The sequence below is a fragment of the Mauremys reevesii genome, linkage group 5 (assembly GCF_016161935.1).
Source record: "Mauremys reevesii isolate NIE-2019 linkage group 5, ASM1616193v1, whole genome shotgun sequence".
NCBI lineage: Eukaryota > Metazoa > Chordata > Testudines > Geoemydidae > Mauremys > Mauremys reevesii.
The window spans coordinates 136,726,327-136,748,299 of NC_052627.1; the positions used below are offsets into that span (position 1 = coordinate 136,726,327).

A 21,973-nucleotide genomic window follows, 5' to 3' on the forward strand; every position below is an offset into this window, starting at 1 on the left:
GGGGGAGTAAGTGGTTGTGTGTGGCAGGGGGTTGTGTAGCTGTGTGCGGGGGGAGTAGGTGGTGGAGATGTGTGGCAGGGGGTTGTGTAGCTGTGTGCTGGGGGAGTAGGTGGTGGTGGTGTGTGGCAGGGGGTTGTGTAGCTGTGTGCTGGGGGAGTAGGTGGTTGTGTGTGTGACAGAGGGTTGTGTAGCTGTGTGCCAGGGGAGTAGGTGGTGGCTGTGTATGGCAGAGGGTTGTGTAGCTCTGTGCTGGGGGAGTAGGTGGTGGTTGTGTAGTTTTGTGTTGGGGTATTAGGTGGTGGTTGTGTGTGACAGAGGTGTGTGTAGTAGTACTTGGGGTTGTAGGTGGTGGTTGTGTAGCTGTGTGTCAGGGGAGTAGGTGGTGGCTTCTTGTGTGTCAAGGGTGTGCCTAGCTGTGTGGCAGAGGAGTAGGCTGTGGTTGTGTGTGGCAGATGAGTGTATAGCTGTAGTCAGCGAGTAGATGGTAGTTGTGTGTGGTGAGGGTTGTGTAGCTGTGTGTCGGGGGAGTAGGGGTTGGTTGTGTGTGGCAGGGTTGTGTGTACCTGTGTGCCAGGGAGTAGATGATGGTTGTGTGTGGCAGGGGGTTGTGTATCTGTGTCCTGAGGGAGTTGAAAGGTTTTTTTTTTTTGTGGGTGGAGCAAGAGTTGTGAAATTGTGTGTGTTTGGAGGAGATAAATGTGTATGTGTGTGTAGGAGGTTTTGTATTGTGTGTGTATGCAGGAGAAGGGTGTATAATTGTGTGTGCTTGTATAAGTGGTTTTGTGTGTGCGTGTAGGGGAAGATTGTGTAACAGTGTGGGTGGGAAGATGGTTTTGTGTGTGTGTGTGTGTGTAGGGGAAGACTGTGTAACAGTGTGGGTGGGAAGATGGCTTTGTGTGTCTGTGTGTGCGCACACGTAAGGGGAAGATTGTGTAACAGTGTGGGTGGGAAGGTGATTGGGTGTGTATGGCAGCATGATCAGTCTTTGTGGAGCTTTCAGCATGGCCCAGCAATCTGAGCACTGGCCTGCGAGCCAGGAGCTAACCCATTCTGCCACTGCCTCCCTCTGTGGCCTTGGTCCAGTCACTTAGGGCTCAGTAATTCCCTGCCCCGGTGGGCACAGTGGGGTGGATACAATGGTCATGTGCCCTGTGCTGGGTTCCAGTGCAGTCCCAGTGCTCGGGCAGCCCTGAGGGTGGGGGGGTATAGGAGACTGGGCTGGACTGGAGAGAGGACTGACGAGAACATTAGAACGGCCAGACTGGGTCAGACCAAAGGTCCATCCAGCCCAGTGGCTTGTCTGCCGACAGTGGCCAGTGCCAGGTGCCCCAGAGGGAATGAACAGAGCAGGGCAATTAGCGAGTGATCCATCCCGTCATCCAGGCCCAGCTTTTGGGCTGGGGCAGTGGAGAGGCAGCAGTACCTTCTCCAGCTTTAATTTCTATGATTGGATGAAAGCGTTGTGAGAGCCCGTGTGTGTCTGCGTGTGTGTGTCACTGTGTGGCTTTGAGGAAACGTCTGTTATGCGTTTTATTTCCCTAGGCCGGTCTCTCTGCCACAACAGGGCCTTAAAGACGCCCTCTCTTATACACACCCCCTACCCTGGCCCCATATCTCCTCCCTCCCCCTGGGTTGGTTATCGTCTGCTCTCTCTCAAACGCCGGCTGCACGCACTGGGTTGTTAGTGTAGGGTTGCGCGGGAGCACTGGCTTACTCCAGCGTGGCGGGTTGACAGCATCTATCAGATTTGATTTGTAGAAAGTTGATATTTTGCTGAGCTGGTTTAAAAGCGGGGAGGGGACATTGGGAACCTTGTTTCAATTTTTTCCCCTTAAAAATAGTCCAAGTGGGTGATGTTGCTGGCGTTCCGACGTTCAAACTGTGGGACTGGTTCACAGCGACTGCTTGCTCCGCGCACTTTGACAGCAAGGAAGAAAAGGCAGGTGGGCATCATGACATCACTTTTATTAACCATCAGAAACCACGTTGTTCATTAAAGTTTGACATACAGTACTTATTTTTTCTTTTTCAAATTGTACACGTTACGATACATTTCCAGGATTTATCTCTGGTGTTCAAGCCTGTTAGAACTGTGTGTGTGTGTGTGAGAGAGAGAGGGCGGTAGGGTTACAGGGTTATTCCCTGAATGGTTGGTGTTCCTGATTTCAGGTTTGATGGTGATTCATTGACTGGTTAAAGCAGACATCTGAACATTTCTAGATGGGACGCTAGTGACTTTGGAAGGAACTCTCTGTGCAGTAGGGAATAAGCAGCAGTGCCAGCTGAGGATCAGGATTTGAGCCAGGTAAAAATAGGAATTATCCCGTCCCTCCTGCCCAGGAGTTTTAGGAAAAATATTTGCCATTTTGTTCTAGGTCCATTAGTGGCTTTCCTCCCCCAGTACATTACTTTCTGCAAAATCATCTCTGAAGTATGAACAGTTTGTTGGTAGGGTTTTGGGGGAGTTGGTTCGTTTGTTTGTTTTTTACATCCAAACTTGTGACATTTCAAATGCTCACAAAGCCTAATTGTGTCATGACATTTTGGAATTTCAAAACATTGGAGGCTCTCTTGCAAGAAAACCAGCCCTGTTTGGGGTGAAAGTTGGCCCTTTCTTCCTCGAAATTTACAAGGACAAAAAACAGCTCTCAAAGTCCAATGTGTTTGTCACCAGATCGGACCATTTCCCCCAAATTAGAACAAGACACGAGAAACCTTGCAAAGCTGTCAAACTTCCTCATGAATATTTCCCAGGCGTTTGAAACAAAGGGACTGCTGTACTGGAGATGATTGTCCAGCCCAGGATCTTGTCTCAGCCAGAGGCCAGCACCAGAGAAATGTGTATGAAAGCTGCAGCAGGCAGATATGGGATAATCTGCTCAAAAGTTTCTGCTTTCTAATGCCCCTCTGTGAGAGGAGCCTGGCCCTAAAACAAGAGGATTCTATTTCTGCCAAGTTTGGGGCCTCCAGGCAAATACAAAATTCTTCGTATTTTAATTACAGGATCTGTGCACAAATTTTGCCGCATGTGGCTGTGTCAAAGTTCAAAAGGTCGGAAATACTCCTCACCAGGAGTAAACCATGCAATGCCCTTGAACATTAACAGGAAGCAGTTTGCTAGCATAAGGCCCCGATTCTAGGTGTTGGTTTTTCAGACAAACGGATTGCAAACAGAACTGGAGGAAAATGAAAAAGAAAAAAATAGCAAAAATGTATTTTTGGGGAGTGTATCGTTTTTTCCCGTCGAAACACCATATGTCAACCAAAAAATGTAATAAACAATGCTGGACCTTTGCCAAACTGCCACCAGCCCCAGAGCTTGTAGGAAAACGTAGGAGGCAAAGGGTGAAAAAGCTGTTGCAATTTTTTGTTGTTGCAAGTTAACCAAAAAGTCCAGTGAACAGTCAAATTTGGGGAACTGGAAACGAGCTCTGGTAACAAACCCTGATAAGAATAGAGAGATGTGGTCTAAGCAAAGGTGCCCCTTTGAGGCTCTGGGCCTGGGAGAGAGAAGCTCCTTATTCTGGGCTCTGCCAAGGATGTCTATGACTTTGGGCAACTCACAGGCCCCGCATTGTGCCTCAGTTTCCCCATATCTGAAAAAGTGATAGTGACACTTTGCTACCCCCCAAAAGTGCCAATCAGCTAATATTTGCAAAGTGCTCAGACAGTGACATGCACGATAAATATTATTTCATAGATATTGATTTAAAAAAAATGAGTGAAACCTTCTTTATAAAAACACTTATTTTAAATATTTCCCTTCAAAATAGGGGGAGGAGTTTAACACACTGGCTAAGGGTAAGAGACTGGTCCATACAGAGGAAAACAAGTTATTCCTGAGAGCAGTTGTGGAGCTGGTCACTGAGTTAAAGCAGTAGAGATATGTGCTTTTAGTGCCCGATTCAGCAAAGCACTAAATCACGTTTAACTTTAAGCATGTGCATAAGTACCATTCCCGAACCGGGGTCTGGGTTTTGAAAGATGAATGGTTGACCCCACTAATGACCCTACAGGGGTTTACAGACAGCAACTAAGGGGTATGAGTGGGAAGGAATTTAGGCCAAAGATTCCTTACATAAAAAGCATCACAGCATCCTTGGCACAAGCCGGACAGGGCTTTGCTTTTAACTAGAGCAGGTGGGGAAAATGCCAATCAGTGGCTGCCAGCAAGTAACTAATTTGTAAATATTTTCTATGAAACGTTTCTGTGTTTAGACAAAAAAATGGAGCCAAAAGCTGAGGGAGAATGGATTGAAATAATTGGTTTCTGGTGAAATTGCTCCGTTGTTGAAAAGCCAAAAATTTTACGGACCAATGTCTGTTTTCGGTTTGCACTTTTGTTGCTGAAAAAAACGGGACCCAGGTGAAAATTTCCCATGAAAACAGGCCCTTTGGTGGGAAAGCCGGGTTTGCAAAAGGTATTTTGACCAATGCTGCATTAATTACCTCTCCAGGAAGCCCCTAGGATTTTGATTTATACAGGGCCGGCTCTACCATTTCTGCCGCCCCAAGCACAAAAAACAAACAAAACAAAAAACAACAACCCCAAAATGCCTGGACTGTGCTGCCCCAAGAATGGGCAGAATGTTGCTGCTTAGCACGTGCCACCCCAGGCATGTGCTTCCTCTGCTGGTGCCTGCATTTATACCCCCCAAGATGAGAAATGACCTTTCCACCATGTAGGGGATTTGAACCTGTAGCTTTACAGTTACAACCTAGAGTCTAGCCTAGCCACACCCACTAAGAGGCCTTGAAAGGTGTCTCCACTCTCCATTGCTTATTCCCCACCCACCTCCTTCCTGAGGGGCAGCATTTCTGGCACAGTGGACACGGCCCAGTGCTCTGACATGGCGAGTGCGCTAACCCCCCCGTCCTGGGCCCATGGCAGCTGCTGTCCCAGCCCAAACGCAGACCGGGCTTTAACAAACCCTGAAAGCGCCGTGGCCCCGTTCTGCTAAACACAGAGAGCCGAGCAGGGGAACGGGGATGCAGATAGAGGAGGCAAATTAAGATAAAAAGGGGAGCTGGAGAGAGGGAACAGGAGAGCTGAGGAGGGACAAGGGGATCAAATCAGACAGAACCCACGTTCGTGTGTAGCTCAGGGAGCTCCTCCCATCCCAGTTGCCACAGGGTGTCATCAGTCCTGGTATTGAGGGTATCACCTCAGCCCCCCTCCCGACCTGTGTCACAGCACCACCCACTCCCATGACCTCTCTCCCCCACCCGGCGGGCAGCAGCCCTGCACACCCAATCACTGACGGGATCGCAGGGGAAACCCACCCACCCCCAAACATCCAGGGCCGATCCTGCCCGTGGGGACAGTTCCCTGCAACCAACAAGGCATTTGCAGCTGGGATCTCAGTGGGCCCTGGGAGGGGTGCCAGGCGGGCGAGGTCAACTGGCACCTTGCTAAGGATTCCCTGGGCAGAACGCGAGCTTGTGGGTATCATCCGTCCCTGTAAGGGTTAATCTTTGAGTGCACACACACACACCACACCCCTCCATTGGCTCCCAAGACGCAGCAAATATTGCACAAGGCTCCGACCGCGTGAGCAAGTCTGCTTGGGTGTCATGAGATGAAGTGACCTGGGATCCACCCAGCGGGCAGGGCCTGACCTCAGTGCTATGCAGTGGGATGTGCCCTAGCCTCCAAACTCCGCCCCCTCCTCATCACCCCAACGCAGGGACACCCTGAGCACTAGCAGAAGTGCTGGGTTTGGGGGCTGTGGAAGGGGGGGTGGCTGGGCCCTACCAGGCCAAAATAGTGATGGGTCTGGATCTATCCACTCCTGCTTCCCAAAGCCGGGCCTCTAATGCAGGTGTGGGACAAAGGAGTTGCTCGACCATGCTCCTGAAGGTCACGGGTTCGAGTCACACCTCTCGAACCCGTGAGTTCACCCAGCTGCACAATGGCTGCCTGATTGCTCAGCTGAGAGCCGCCAAAAGTGGTTTGCCTGCTGGCCACCTCACGCCCTGGCGTACCGCTGTGAAACTGCCAGATACCTGAGAATGGGCTGGATTAGCAGGCTCTGCCCTCAGCCCCTGCTAGCAGTGAAAATGCAGGCCCTGCCTACGGCCCTGATCCTGTGAGGTGATGACCAAACAAGGCAGCTGAGGATGGCAGATTTCAACGGGGTGCAAAGTCGTGCTCCTTCCCAAGAATCTTGTGAGCTTCATCCCTCTGCAAAGCCAGGTTTGCTGGCTGGAGGCAGCAAAGGGACCCTCCTGGCCCCAAACCCATCTGCAACCTCCTGGCAGAAGAGACCCCTTAGAGATAGCAAGGTCAGGCCAGGCCAAACACCATGCTAAGCAGCAGACAGCAATCCAAGCACCATACGCCACAGGCCAAATCCTGGCCTTATGGAAGTCATTGGTCTCAATGGGGGCAGCGCAGGGTGGGTAAAGCTGTCAGGATCGGGCCCTAGTTTACAATGGGGGTGGGGGTGGTGGCACCTGTGACTTGTCAATGGCCAGTTGAAGGCCTGTGGTGCCCAACCCTGCCATCAAAGCCACAGATGCCAGGGCCAGAGGGGACCATGTGACCATCTAGTCTGACCTCCCACATAGCCCAGGCCAGAGACCTGCCCCGAAATAATCCCTAGACCCGAGGCTGTCAGGAAAACATCCCATCTTGATTCAAAAATTGTCAGTGCTGGAGAATCCACCACGGCCCTTGGGAAATGTTCCACTGGTTAATTACCCTCCGTTACAAAATTTACACCTTATTCCAATCTGAATTTGTCCAGCATCAGCTCCCAACCATTGGATCCTGTGAGATCTTCCTCCACTAGACTGAAGAGCCCGTAATTAAATATTTGTTCCCCATGTAGGTACTTATAGAGTGTCATCAAGTCACCCCTGAGCCTTCTCTTGGTTAAGCTAAATAGACTGAGCTCCTTGAGTCTCTCGCTACAAGGCAGTTTTCGAAACCTTTCATCCTTCTCCTGGCTCTTCTCTGACTCCCTCCAATTTATCAACATCCTTCTTGAATGGTGGGCACCAGAACTGGGCACAGGATTCCAGCCGGGGTCGCACCAGTGCCAGATACGGAGGTAAAATCACCTCTCTGCTCCCACTCGAGATTCCTCTGGTTATGCACCCCAGGACCCCATTAGCCCTTTTGGCCACACTGGGAGTTCGTGTTCAGCTGATTAGCCCCCACAACCCCCCCAAATCTCTTTTAGAGCCAGTGGGGCTTCAGCTGCTTGCAGGATCAGGACCAAGAGGGCAGGAGGAAATCCTGAAGCCCTTCCAAGTCGACTCGCATGAGGAAGCCTATTGACAGTCAGAAGGCTGCTTGCAAGAGCATAAGTGTGGATGCCAGGATCAGGCCCTCCATCTGGGCCCAATTCTGAGTGGTACTGACGCTGAGCGCCCACAACCCCTTCGATATTGCAAGAAGCTGCAAGTGCTGGGCAGGTGCTCAGCAGTCCAGCCCTGCTCCCACTGGAGTCGATGGGAGTTTGGCCCCATGTCAAGACTGCAGGATCGGGCCCATTGCTAATAATGCACTTGTGTTCTCACAGCCATTCTTCCCTCCTACGCAGCCCACACATCCTGGATCCACCGGCTTTCTGCCTGTTTCTGTGTCTATATCCCTATTCCCAGGACCCAGCTGGACAGGCAGACAGGAGTCCTGGCCTGCCTCGACTCCGATCAGTCATGCCCATCAGCAGGACATCAGGCACCCCTGGGTGTCCGTGGCAAAGCAGTAGAAATCGCTTATTGCACCAGTTGCATCGGCAAGGGGACAGGGCAGGAGCAAGGCCACGGTGGGGGGTTAAATTAGAGATGGGGGGAGGGAAACAGGGGAGGGAAACAGCATTCACTGGGCCTCACAGAACCAGCTCAAGGGTGGTTGAATCTGGGTATTGTCTGATCTGCACTACCACTGCCTGGGGAGTCTGGAGAAATGCTTCTGAGTCTGATCCCCATTGCTCAGAAATGGGCCAGAACCGACGTTCCACATTCCAATAAGCCTCAGGGGGCGTTTGAAACCCTTTTGTCAAGGCCTGCGCCCGCTTCCCACTTGGTAGAGGGCTGAACCAAAACCTGGGTCTGAATTTGGGAGGGTTCAAAATCTGGATCTGGATGACAATTTTTTCTCTTGATCCCACCTGTAAGTTCCAGTTACCGAGGTACTGTACCAGCAATTTCTCTTCTCTCTGAAAACCCTTTACTCACTGTAACAGCACACAAGCTAGAACTGAGGGGGCTGAAACAGGCAAAAGAGTTCGATTTTTGCTTTTCAGTTTGGTTGCTTTGTGCATTTGATGATAAATTTCTGTACAGCCATTTTCAGGCTGTCCCCTGTCCAGTCACTTAGTCTGTTTCACCTGTTGTTTGTGTCCCTCTTTCACAGGTTTCTAAAACAGTAAGAACAGGCGACTGAAACGGCCAGCGGCATGTGGGGTCAGGGTCATGCCTGAAACGACGTTTAACGAGAAATGCTCAATCCAAACTGTTTTGCGGTGCAAACTGGCTTGCTGTCACTGCAGGAAGTTTTCAATGTTTTGAGCATTTGGTTAAACCTTTCCCCCCCCACACACAAATAACTACAAAGGCTGGTTTTTTACAGCCAAGCATTTTTAGTCAAAACCTGAAACATTTTCATTTCGGTCAAAAATTGTCATGGGAGGAGGGAGGAAAATTCCCAAGTTGCTTTGAACTTGGATTGTTCGAAACTGACAAACTTCCCACGGGTGGCATCTCTTTAAGGCAAGGACCAGCCTCAATCTTCCGACACCATCTGAGCGATCTTAAGGGTCAGCAAAGGTCTTGCTATAGGCTTAGGTCCAGATCTTCCAAGGGATTGGGGTGCCTAACTCCCATAGGCACCAAAATACCTTTGAGGGTCTGGGCCTTCATGACTAACCCACATGCTGTCACTGCTGGTTGGCAGGGAAATGTTTGGGTCTTAGGCTCTTTTCCCATGTCCCTAGTAGAAAAGCCATCAAAACGTGAGTTAACATCCCTGCATGGCAGTGTCCTCTAGCAGCCGTATTGTCCAGGCTGGCAGCCATCCTGGGAGCAGTGTTTATTATCCTGCTTGGCAAGTGGGCATGGACCCTGGGCGGTTGGTGTGATACATAAAACTGGTGACTATCCCGAGACAGTTTGTTAAGAAGCTGTATACAACCTGCAGGGCTCCCCATTCATTTCCCATCTGGGTATATACCCTGTCAAAAGCCAACGGCTGCTGATCCAGACACCAGACACCCCTGTTGGGCCTGGGGGGGGATGCAATGTTTCGGGTCAGGTCCATCCTTAAAGCTGCTGCTCTGGAACCTGCGTTTGCACTGCTGCAGAAGAGCTGCCAGAAGCCCCCAGGCCTCTCTGCAGTGCAGGAGAACAGTGTGGGGGGGACCGGGATCTGTGCAAGGGGCTCTCTGAGTCCCACTCTTCTCTGTGCCAAAAGTGCTGGGGGGGGGGGACTGAAGGGATCATTGGCACCAACGCCAGCCTGTATGTTCAGTACCTGCTTCCTCCTTCAAGCGCCCCCCCCAGCTTGATGGGATTAACAAACCAAGCGAGAGTCGTGCTGTCCCCGTGTGCAACAGGGACAGATTAAGGCAAGATCACAGAGACTGGACTCTGAGCCTCCCCCTCCTGCGACGGGCTCCCCAAACTCTCCCAAGCCACCTAAACAAAGGAGCACAACGTTCTTTACCGATGGGGAAACTGAGGCACACAATGGGGACTTGCCCAGAGGCAGAGCCAGGAATAGCACCCAGGAGCCCTGACGCCCATGTCTCTGCTCTAACCACTAGCTCGCACTGCCTCTCTAACCAACACGCAGGAGCGGGGATCTGCTCTTCCAAAGTCACACCCCACCCCTGCATTTTGTAACATCTCAACCCCCCCACCCCACCCCACCTCCTGAGATTGGCTTTAGCTGCCAGGGGCTTCCAGTCCCACTTGGCCTCAGTCCAGGTCTGGCTCCATATCCAGGGTATTGGATGATTTTTGGCTCCTGCAATCAAATAGATCAGACAGCGACCGCGCAGTCTCACTCCATGGCAAACAAAGGCAGAATAAAACACATGGTGCCAGCCGACCTTCCCCCGTCCCTCGCTCCCCCACCCTGGACCCGACGGCAAGAGACAGAGCATCGGTGTATAAATACTACCTGGCTGGCACCCTGAAGAGGGGCACATTTGACCCTCTAGCAATCGGGGATCGGGGGGCCCCCAGAAGCAGCGGTTTCCCTGTGCATCTCCCCGGGGAACCCTGCCGAGTCGAGCCTGTCAAACAGGGTGTTGCCTGCAGCTGTATTTTTATTTCCGTGACAGGAACACACAGTCACACGCACGTCACCTGGACATTTGTTCAACGGTCTTTGCAATTCCACTGGCCACAGAACAGCCCCATGCGGGAGACAGGGGTGGGGGTGATTTTGACACTGGGTTTTAGTTAAAGACTCGGCTTCTTGCTGGGTACAGGACTGTCTTTCCTCTCCAGCCGCGTGTAAGGCTCAAAGGCAGAGCTCCCCAGTCCGTAGCCGCTGGGTAGCTCGTGCAGGCTGCCCAGGAGCGGGCCGCTGAAACAGAGCGGGGTGGCAGGGAGCCTGGGTGAGGAAGAGGAGGATGCTAGCGACGGGACCTGCAGGCTGAAGGCTCCTGTCCCAGGAGGGCTGTTTCCACTGCTCAGCCCAGGCGAGGTGGTGCCAGAGGGAGCCAGGCTGGATCCGTTCCCGGCAGGGCTCCCAATGGGATTCGCATTTGGAGAGAGCAAGTTGGAAGGGGCCGGCACAGACAAAAGTCTCCCTTGTTCCAGGAGCCGGAGGATGTTACACGTGGCGAAGGATTCGGAGGTGGAGGACGAGCGTTTCTCAGAGTCCCTGCTCTGGTCCTTCTTCTGCTTGGTGCGCCGGTTCTGGAACCAGACTTTCACCTGGGCAGGGGGTGGGAGACGGACAGAGCGCAGCAGAAGTGGAAAAGAGAGAAAAACAGGGGGAAGGAGGCGAGGGGGGAGAGGGGGAATGGGGAGAGAGCACGCAACGGGAAGGAGGAAAAGAAAAAAGAGCAACCAAGCAAGAAAGGCAGAAGGAGAGAAAGAGGGAGTGAGAGAAAAGGAGGGAATGGGAAAAGAGAGAGAGAAAGAGACTGTCACAATGTGTTAAACATCCTAGAGCAAATGGATTCAGCAGCCCAGCCACCCACTCACCTTCCCAGGAGCCAGAGAGACAATGGTCTCCAGCCACCAGGGGATAGCAAAATCTGGAGCAAAAGACCCTCCGTGGCAAACGCTGTGTCCCCCCAGGGGAGAAGATGCCCTTGCGACATGGAGCACTCAAGGGCAGGACGTGGCAGGTGGAGGGATAAATGGATCCAGCAGATGTGCGTCTGGGCTGCCCATTGGGCTGTATCCATTGTTCCTTTAGACTGCAAGCTGTCTGGGGGAGGGATCCCATTAGCCACTCAGCACATTTACCCAGAGTGCAATGCGATGGCTGGGTAGAAATAGCGAGAGAGATGGGACCAAAGCAGACCTCAGAGCAGCCCCAAGCTCTGGTGGAGCTGCTTCCGGATCTGGAACTGACCTCTGTAGCTGAGCACGTGCCCTGTCCCGGGACAAACCAAGGGACGTGGCAGATTCTCCATCGGGGACTGTCCAAAGCAAGATTGGTGTCTCTTTCTAAGACACGCGCTAGCTCGACCACAAGACATGGGCTTGAGGAAGGAATCAGGGCGTGGCAGTCACTGGCCTGTGTTCGGCAGGTCAGACTAGATCATCATAACGGCCTCTGCTGACCTTGAAATCTCTGAACCAGACCCCCGGATCTGGACGTGCCTGGACTCTGGAGATGTCCAGAGTGGAAGCTCTCAGCACATGGCCGCCTCTCGCTGAAATAAGGAGCGGGGCTGGGTTAAGGCTCAGTGGGCTCCAGATACACCCGGGGCGGCTCCAGGCACCAGCGCAGCAAGCGCGTGCCTGGGGCGGCAAGCCGCGGGGGGCAGCCTGCCGGTCGCTGTGAGGGCGGCAGGCAGGCGGCTTTCGGTGGTGTGCCTGCGGGAGGTCCACCAGTCCCGCGGCTTTGGCGGCAATTCGGCGGCAGGGACGCCGATGGCGCGGCACTGGTGGACCTCTTGCAGGCATGCCGCCGAATCCGCAGGACCAGCGGATCTCCCGCAGGCGTGCCGCCGAAAGCCACCTGCCTGCTGTGCTTGGGGCAGCAAAAAACATATAGCCACCCCTGGCTACACCAAAACCGCAGGCTCTGCCTCAACCCCTGGATGACACTTGCCCTTCGAAATCCCAAGTCTCTGTTTTTCCTCCCAATCCAGGCAGCCCAGCCACCCTAGAGCAACCAGCTCCTCCTGCTGCTCTGCCTCTGACCCGTGGCCGACCCCGGCCTGCTCTGACCTCACTGCCTAGACGCCAAAGGGCCGAGGACCCACTTGACTGTGCCCCGATAGAGAAGTGCGACAGAGCGAGAGGTGGGTACCGAGATGCCAGGAAGAGAGATGAGATGGAAAGACAGACAGATAAGGGAGGGGTCTGTATAGGGAGATAGATAAGGTGGATGAGGCGGGGGGTTGGATGGGGATGGATGGACGGACAGTCAGACTATAGATCTCAATTGTGTTTAAATTCTAGCACTGTGGGCAGTGAGCATCTCACTCACCCACGTCATTGACAAATCATGCCAGCAGGACTCGCATCATCATAACCCGCAGCCTTCACACACCCACTGATACCTCAGACCTGCTGCACTGAGCTGCTGGACCACGGGCAAGGAGTGGGTCTTGGACCCTCTCCCAAGATAATAGCGAGGCAAGTGGCTTAGCAGACTTAGATAAAGCCTGGGAGATTTATACGGCAGGAATAGCATCTGCAGTGACACCTGCTAAGACAGGCGGGACAGAGGCTTCAGATCCTCATGCTCCAGGGCACCAGACCAGCTGGGGTCAGGAGGGAAAACCCTTTCCCATGATATAGCACAGCCTGATGCATGCTGGGGCCAGTAACTTCTATCGGAGCAACATGCACTGGCCACTGTTAGGCAAATCCTATAGACGATACCCGGTCTCTGGGCTGAACGGCACCAGGCCTGTGGACAGCGGCTATAACTGCTGAGACAGGACCTCATGAACCCCACAGTGCAGGTCCAAAGCTCACCTGAAGGGCGGCACTCACCTGCTGCCCCTCCCTAGCACCGCCTAGTGGCCAGTTTGGAGCTGCACTGAGATCTCTGGGAGAAAAGCGTCTCTTTCTGGGGCCAGCGGCACAATCCCTGGGATCAGCAAGGGGCTAGAGGGGCAGAGAGGGCATGGCAACCTGGGGAGGGGGAGATTCCTCTCAACTCATTGGGATGGGCCCTGGTTCCTGTGTGCCCTTGCCCACAAAGCAAGAGCTTCTTGGGGAATTCCCTGCACGGGGCTGGGCAGGACTCTCCCCGTTTCTAAGCAGCACTGGGGATAAACGGGGGTGGGATCGGGGGGCGCAGGAGACAAACCGAATAGGCCACAGACACTGAGCCCCTTCTGGCCCCCAGGCTTGGTCCCTCTGAGCCAGGGGCAAGGAGACACTTTGGTTGGGCTGTGGGGGAGGGGGATCATGCCCCACACTCTGTCCTTCCTGGGGATAACAAGTGGGTTTCATTTCCCAGGGCTCTCAAGCGAGTGTGAAACCCACAGGGAGCCCAGTCCTGCAAGGTGCTGAGCGCGCGGATACAATCCTGTTCAGTTCAGTGGGAGCTCAGTACCGCTCGAGGCCGGACAAGCTTACAAATAAGGATGCAAGGGGGTGATTAAAGATCTAAGGGGCTCATTCCCCACGCCTGGTGATTTACATTCGCTGCTCCCATTAATAGCAGGGTGGGTGGATTTAAATCAAAGTGATTTAAATCACCTGTTTTAACCCTGATTTAAATCAGCAGGCAGGAAACCTTTGTTTCTATTGAGCTTTGCATTTGTGCTTTTTAGCTATTTTCCTAAAACCAGGTTTATTCATTGGTTGGTAACCAGTAGAACATGCCGATTTTAACTAAATAGAACTTTCACACGAAAGGTGGTGCTGCTTCTTGCAAACCAGAAGGATACTCCATATCTAGCTATATTTGTTTACCAGCTATAAAACTTAACTTACATTGATTTAGAGTCTCTCTCTCTTTTTTTTAAGTCAGTTTTTATCCACCCCGATTAACAGGCCAGAGGCAGGGCATGGCCGGGGCTCGCAGAAGAGTCTGTGGTGGAAGGGAAGTGGCTTCTTTACAAGTCATGTGTCTGGCTCAGCCATCTCTTTTCTTTCTGTTAGGAAGCAGATTCAGAGGCACGTATCTACATAAGAACGGCCACAGTGGGTCAGACCAAAGGTCCATCCAGCCCAGTGTCCTGTCGGCCGACAGTGGCCAGTGCCAGGTGCCCCAGAGGGAATGAACAGAACAGGGAATCATCAAGTGATCCATCCACTGTCCCAGCTTCTGGCAGACAGAGGCCAGGGACAGCATCCCTGCCCAGCCTGGCTATCTGTTCTTTGACCTGGTTAGATGGTGGTTGCTGTCCCCTCACCGAAGAGAACAGGACTGAAAGGACTGCAATCAGACGCTGGCGTGCCCAGGCTTGCAGCAAATGTCACTGTTTAGAAAGGTCTTGTATATTTCAGCGTATAAATAGTGTCCATGCTCTTTTCTCTGGTGGGTCAACATGGCTCACATAACCCTACAATAACAGAAGGGCCTGGCTAAGCTAACCCTACAGTACCAAAGCAGCACTCTTGAGCAAAGCCTTCCATGTGCTATTATTCTGGATAACCGTCCAGCAGCAAAGCGGGTGTGTCTACCCTGCAGCCGCGGGCGAGCTTCCAAGACCAGGTAGACAGACCCATGCTAGGTCACCGGTGGCCTCAGGCTCGTGCACTGATGGGGGCAGCACAAGGCCTGCCTGATCCCCCGGGGCCATGCTCAGCTGGCTAGCCCGTGCCACTATCCCTGCCGCAGCGTTTTAACACGCTAGGTGGGGCGGAGCTGGCAGCGCTGGTCTGTCTACCCAGATTGGGAGGCCTGCTCCCCGCTGCAGTGTAGATCATCCCTCCTTCTGCCGGTTTTTGTGTGTAAATCTTTCAACCTCAAGCCAGGACCCTGCAACACCCAGCTTGGTGTCACAAGGAAACCCCACCTGAACTGCGCGCTTCCCAAGCAGCCCGGCTGAGCTAACCCTACAGTAACAAAGCGGCACTAGACTTCAGCAAACCCTTCAACGTGCGACTCTTCCTGCTGCAGTCCAGTAGCGCATGGGGGGTAGCTACACTGCAGCTGGGAGGGGGCCAAGGCTCTGCCCAAGCAAAGCCCAGGTTTACTGCCCAGAGCTGTGTGCAAACTTTTCCTTTGGGTTTTGCACCCACCTGACTGAGCACTGCTCTGAGTTTTCAGTGCAAGGCGCAGTCTGTCCAGTTTCACCTCCTTTCGTGTCAAGCTACAAGTGCCTCTCGGGTTTGATGCCAACTCCAGCCGCTGGTTCAAGGTTTCCCTGCAAGGTTCACAAGCCTCAGACACTCCCTTACTGAACTGGAGTCTGAGGTTTGAGATTGCCAACATGGGAAACTGAGGCACTGAGAGAGCCTAAGGCCAGATTTGTAAAGGATTAGGGCATTGCTGCACCCAGCATCACAATGCCAAGAGCTTAAAGCTCACTTTTTAAAGTGTTTTAAGCCCTTAGGGATCTAAATCCCACTGATTGTCAATGAGATTTGAGCACCTAAATCTCCTTTACAGATCTAGGCCTGAATGACTTACCAAGGCGGCTGTGGTAGAGGTAGGAATTGAACTCACACCTGCAAAGCTGCAGACTTGCATGCTAACCACTGGCCCACCCTTTCCCTGTGCTCTTAGTTTTGTGGTGTTCACCAAACCAGTTTCACTGTGGTTTAGGGCTTGTAAATCAGTTTGTTTTCAAGGACAATACAAAGGCAAACACCCGGTTTGTCGAGCTAAGGGGAAGCTCTGGACTGGGGACAGAAGGATCAGCGTTCTCATTGTAAAGTCCAGGCCAAGGGGTATACACAGCATATTTAGAGATACCTGTGAAGTCCTCTGGGCCAGCGATTTGTAACACTATAAATAGATTCTTGATGCCATGAATGATGTGGGTCAATCAGATCCGGGAAGGATCGGAAGGCACTCCAGGAAAGGTTCACAAAGCCAGGTGAATGAGCAGGCCAGTAGCAGCTGAGATTCTGTATCCACAAGTGCAAAGCAATCCACACCGAACTGCCCCGCTGCGTCGCTGGGTTCCCCTGAGGGGAAACACCTGGCTCTCATTGCGGACAGTTCAATGGAGACCTCTGAACAATGTACAAGGTCACTAAAAAATAACTCGGGAACATTAGGATGGATCCAGAAGAAGACAGTGGGCAACAGCGTAATTATTATAATGTCAATAGTACTGTTAAAATAACATGGGAAGAAGCTAAGGCGGCAGCAGCAGGAGACCAGAGATGGAAGGCGGGGGGAAGGTTCTATGCTCCATCTGGAACAGAGAGACGGATGAGAGAGAGGATTGTCAAACCTGTGATCAGTGGACAGACAACATACAAGGAGGGCTCTGTTAGACAGACAAGCCGTTTGCTATCAATAATTCACCCATCCCTACAAATAACTTAACAGGATATAAAAAGAATGAGCTATTTAGGGGCAGACTTACAAAAGAGCTCTGGACTCAGAGCATCAAGCCCTCGGCACCACAAGTGGGGTCAGGTTTTCAAAAGTGCTCAGAGTCAGCACCCATCATGCACTGGGCCTGTTGACCTGGCCACTTCTTTTGGTCCCGGTTGGCGCATTTTTGATGAAACGTTTTTTCATAGAAAACGATGCTGTCTCGGTGAAGCAGAAATGTTTCACGGGAAGATCTCGAAGTTAACAACGTTTTTGATGGGAAGGTTCAGGGTGAACTCTCTGGTTACCTCCAGAGAGAGAGAGAAAACTGGACCTTTTTGATCCCAACCCAAGACATTCTGACACAATTCTGTTTCATGGAAACGTCTGGAAGGTTTCAGTTTCATTCCAGCGAAAAACAAAATCAAATTTCTAAACCTCCAAAGTTGTCATGAAACAGAGTCGTCATTCTCTGGCAACCCCAGTGCTAGGTGGGAGCCGCGATCTTTTGAAAACAAAGCCCTATGTGGATAAAAATAATAGCAGATATATGAGTTAGAGTAAAACCTTTACAGGATGTCAGCGCTCATGCCTCAGACAATGACCCGTCTTCTGAAGAGCTAGGATTAGGGACAGAGCTGGTAGAAAATTTTCATCAAAACGTTTTTGACAAAATTGATATTTCTGCAGGAAAAAATGTCCATTTTTGTCAAAAAATTGCTGAAAACACCAAATTTATATTTTTTCCCCGATTTTTGGCTACTGAAAATCAAAACTTTTCTGTTTTAAACCCCCAGTGCTCCATTTTCAGTTGCAATGATTCTCAGTATTTTGGGTTTTTCAATGAAAACCTGCCAAATTTCAGAGAGAATTTTTGATGGAAACAAACATAACAATTGGTTTGGGTTTCATGGGAATTGGATGTTTTTCTAAAAGCTCTGCTCTAGGGATTATTGTGGGGAAGTTCTCTGGCCTGAGGTCAGACTCGATGACTCCAATCTATGACTCCATGAATATTTCACAGGGGGAAAAATCATTTCCCAATCAACTCTAGCTAGTAAGAAGCTTCCCCCATCAGCAGGCGACTTCATAACCGTCCAGCATGAAAGGGCTTCATCTCAACTGGCTGGTGCTGGTCAGTGCTGGCGGCAGATGACTGAACTAGATGGCCCCCTGGTCTGATCTGGTGTGGAAATTTCTATGTTCCAGTCTAGCAGAACCCATTTCTGATCTCCTAGATTGCTGTGAGCCTTTGCCAGCTTCTATGGGCTTCAAACAAATAAAGAACGTATTCCCCACTCAGAATCAGCCCTTCATCCCTCACCAAAGGCTCCCATTGCATCCCCAAACACTGCACATATACTCAGGTATGACGCTTGTCCCTGACTTTATAAGCTTTGCTCCACCAACATCAGCTCAAACTAGTCCCTACAGAACTCAGATCCAGGAATCCAGGCAAACACCCTGTAGCAATTCTTTAAAAAGGGACATTGTTCTGAATCTGCTATAACCCTCGAGCATAAGCCCATGGAAAATTCCAACTCAGACTTTGCCATGTACAAGGTCTGGACTGGTAAACGGGGCTTACATGCCAAGGTGATTGGAGATGCGGAAATAGATTTTTTCACACAAATATTTAAGTCCCGGCTACACACAGGTCTAGATCTACAAGATGCTGGGCAGAGAGCCGTGTATGTGGAATGCCCTATGCCCGTGCGACGCGTGGCTGGATGGTTCAGCAGAAGAGGCAGGATGGTTCATTGCTTAGGATACTAGTTTGGCTCTTGGGAGACCTAGTTGAATTCCGGCTCTGCATGACCTTGGGCAAGTCACTTAGTCTCAGTTTCCCCATCTGTATAATGGGGCTAATAGCACTGTGAGGCTGTGCTGAGGATCAGTACATGGAAGAGTGGGAGCTGCTCAGATATGACGATAAGGGGGCCAGATAAGTTTAAATACATTAGACACACTATGTAACGGGGTGGCCACCCGCTACTGCCCTGAAGGGCTTGAAATCAGCCCTGGGAGAGGGCTGAGGCTGCGAGAGGGCTGCTGCTGGGGAAAGCAGCAAGCCTCGGCCGATTGGGGAACCAGCCACAGGTGTGGCCACACCCCAATCAGGGCCCAGCTGGCCCTTATAAGAAGACAGTGGGCCAAGAACACACAGAGTCTCTCTCTAGATGTGGAGAGGGATGGGCCCGGCTGCTAGGAGCTAAGCAGGGTACCAAGGCTGGAGCAGGGCTGGGGGAAGGCCCGAGGAGCTGGGGAGCTCCAGCCTAGAAACTCCCCAGGCCACAGGCCTTGTTAAAGGCCACACAAAGGCACTGGGGTTGCAGGGGGCAGCCCAAGGGCAGGCAGAGGCAGCAGGTCCAACCCCCCCTTGCTGGTGATGAGTGGCACTTACGCTGCAGTCTGCCTCAGGGAACGGGGGCTAGGCGATGACTGGCAGTGGCCATAGACTGAGGCGAGGTGGGATTGGGGGGGGCCCAGGGGAGGAGAGACCCAGATCTGTGGGGGTACTACCAAGGGGCAGCACCCCGGAGGAAAGGGGCAATGGGGTTCAGGAGGAACTCAGGCCCAGCGGCAAGCAAGACACCGGCCAACAGAGGGCACTCCGGAGGCTGGAAATGCTAATTCCCTGGACGACCAGCAGGAGGTGCCGCACCAGTGAGTCACCGCACTGCTAGGCACTGCTTCAGGAATCTCATTTCTCCTGACCCCAAGCCAGGGGTATCTCTAGAGCCAGCGGAATGCAGTGCGAGCGCTAAGTGACTCTGCACAGAGTAAACAGCTCGCTAACATCTGGCACTTTCTCAAAAAGAATCAGCTGTTCAGAAGAGGAATAAAAGGTTTCCTGAAAAGCGAATAATTCCAGTGCACTCAGTGCCGTTGAGATGAGAGAAACATTTGCCCAGCATCAGTTCACATTTGTCATTAATGCTGCTGAAAAGAAAAATCACATTTGCCATTAAAGCTACACGCTTAAAAGATACAGAGATACAAATCTCCTTCTTGTTACTGCTTCAGAGGGGTGGCTGCTGCTAAGTATTCATGGTAGAGCTGTAGCCTTTAAGTTAGGGACTGGTGCACTGCATGGTGTTTTTCCAAGGAAGATATAAAGCCCCGTAGCTAAGGAAATGGTATGGAATTCAAAGGCAAAACTTGTTTCATAGTCAAGCAATAAAATATCCCTATAAACACAACAAACTCTGACAATTGCTTTTAACAATCATACCCCTTTTGGGGATCTGAGCCAATAATTTTCTACAAAGTAAATGCATATAAACCACCTGGAAACCTGCTAACTTAAGCAGTTAGTTAAAAAGATGTTTACTGGTAACTGCCAATGGAAAGTATAGACATAGCCAGAAGAATTCTTGGATGTCAGAGAACACCTAGGATTTAGGGAAGGAGAACACGATTTTAAAGCCTGCATTCTGATCCCGGTTAAACTTCACCTAAGCATCTCTAGAGTTGCACCCAAACAGACAAACCAGTAACTCTAATCCACCTAGAAAAAATCCAGCAGGTAAAGTAAACGTTGAATTTCGTAACACAGAGGAGAGCTACTGAAACGGTAAAACCCATATGTTAGTGTAATTCTGCAGCTGCAGATGAAAAGCCAGATCAAGGATGGATGTGCATTTCTCCATGCAATTTAAATAAAACATTCCTGTTAGTTGATGCAAGCCATGCAAAGCACCAAGCTGGAGGAGACCCTTCCTGTTGGCCCACACTCAGGGTGGCCGTGGGCAACCTCTCCTCGGCTACCAGGCTGTTCTCCTGTAGCATATTTTCAAAGACACAGAGGGAAGTTAATTTTCCCCCTGGCAATGACTTTCACTTAATATCGCCCCCCAGTTCTGCTCTGTCACCCTGTTCCTGAAGCCGCTGGGGGGGAAGCACCGAGACACTGTCCCGGGGGTCGACAATACCTACGTGTCACCCGTCTCCGTATCTTGCTCACTTCTGAGGCCAGGACCACTCCCACCCAGCTGTCTCTGGGCTTAAACTCAGGGCTCCATACGGGCTTGTAGCGCCTGCTCTGAAACTCCTGCAGCCACAGCCTCCCTGCTCTGTGGCCTAAGTGAGCTGGACTAAAGCTAGCTCAGGTATGTCTGCTCAAGCTGCACGCCTGCCCGGTGACTGCAGTCTAGAATGACCTGCATTCTGGATGGGAGCTGTGCAGAGCTGGCTCCGCTGCCAATCAAGAGGCATGGTTGAAACGTCTGCTCTGCGATCTGCAGAGATTTGCAAGAGACGACAAACTCTTTGACAAACCTTAACCCTAAACCGACGGACAGTCAAGACGCTCCCCCAGGGGACGGCAGGGGATTGACCCTGTCTGGCACTGGGCAGAGCAACATCAGCAGACCTTCGAGCAGCAACAAGCCATGATCGTTGGCCTATCACTTTGAAACCCTTATGATTGCATTCAGCCTGTTGCACTACCTACAGGTGCATCTCATGAAGGACGTGGATCCCTGGAGTTCAGTCACTGGCGTCTGCCTGGGGATCCCTAAGACTGGCAGGCACGAACGAGCGAAAGGGAGACCATGGTCACTGTGTTTAACTCTCATAAGTTTGACCAGGAGAGGTATATACAGGGATGCTCAAATGCTAAAGTCACAGCCGGGGATAGGCGTGACACAGGGGCATCCAGGCCACGCCCCCTTGGCACAGGCTCCACCCCTTTTCCCTGTTCCGCTGATAGCAAGACAGGCTGCAGTCGTCTCTATGCTGTCAGAGGGTCCCCTCACATGGAGAGATCCTCTCTGGTCCAGATGTGCTACCTCTGTAGCCAGCTGCCAGGGACTTGACACGAAGCAGCCGCACCGCATCTGAGAGTCTGGCCCACGTGCAATAGAAATCAGGTCAAATTGTTCCCCATCCTCGCTAGGTGTTGCCATAATACAACAATATAAATAATAGTCTGGGGAGGCAGCCTGGACACAGCAATAAACAGGGACTCAGGAAACCTGGGTTCTATTTCCAGCTAAGCAACTGAGCTGCTGGGTGACCTAGGGCCAGTCACTTTCCCACTCCGTGCCTCAGTTTCCCCTCCCAGACTTTGTGTGTCTGGTTCATTTAGACTGTGAACTCTTCAGGGCAGGGACAGCCTCTCATTAGGTGTTTGTACAGAGCCTGGCACAATGGGGCCCTGATCTTTCCCTTACCCTTGTGAGGATAAATACATTGAAGATTGTGAGGGCTCAGATATGACCATAATGGGGTCAGCTAAGTATTTAAGACAGACAGATAGATGGAGCTCAGTTGGGGCCCCCAGGCGCTAATGTAATACAAATAATTAATAATAATACTACACATAGCAGACACCCTGAGCAAGTGCAATAAATAGATCAGTATTAGCTGAAA

The 21,973-nt window shown here is 51.6% G+C and overlaps 1 protein-coding gene across 1 annotated transcript in view; it reads right to left on the minus strand.

The window, feature by feature from the left end:
- Positions 1-9,904: 9,904 nt before the first annotated feature.
- VAX2 (ventral anterior homeobox 2) overlaps positions 9,905-21,973 on the minus strand; it is a 45,990-nt gene continuing 33,921 nt past the window's right edge. The window contains exon 3 of the mRNA XM_039541444.1: positions 9,905-10,896. Within this exon, the coding sequence (XP_039397378.1) occupies positions 10,417-10,896 (480 nt within the window). The 3' untranslated portion in view covers positions 9,905-10,416. The remainder of the gene's footprint in view (positions 10,897-21,973) is intronic.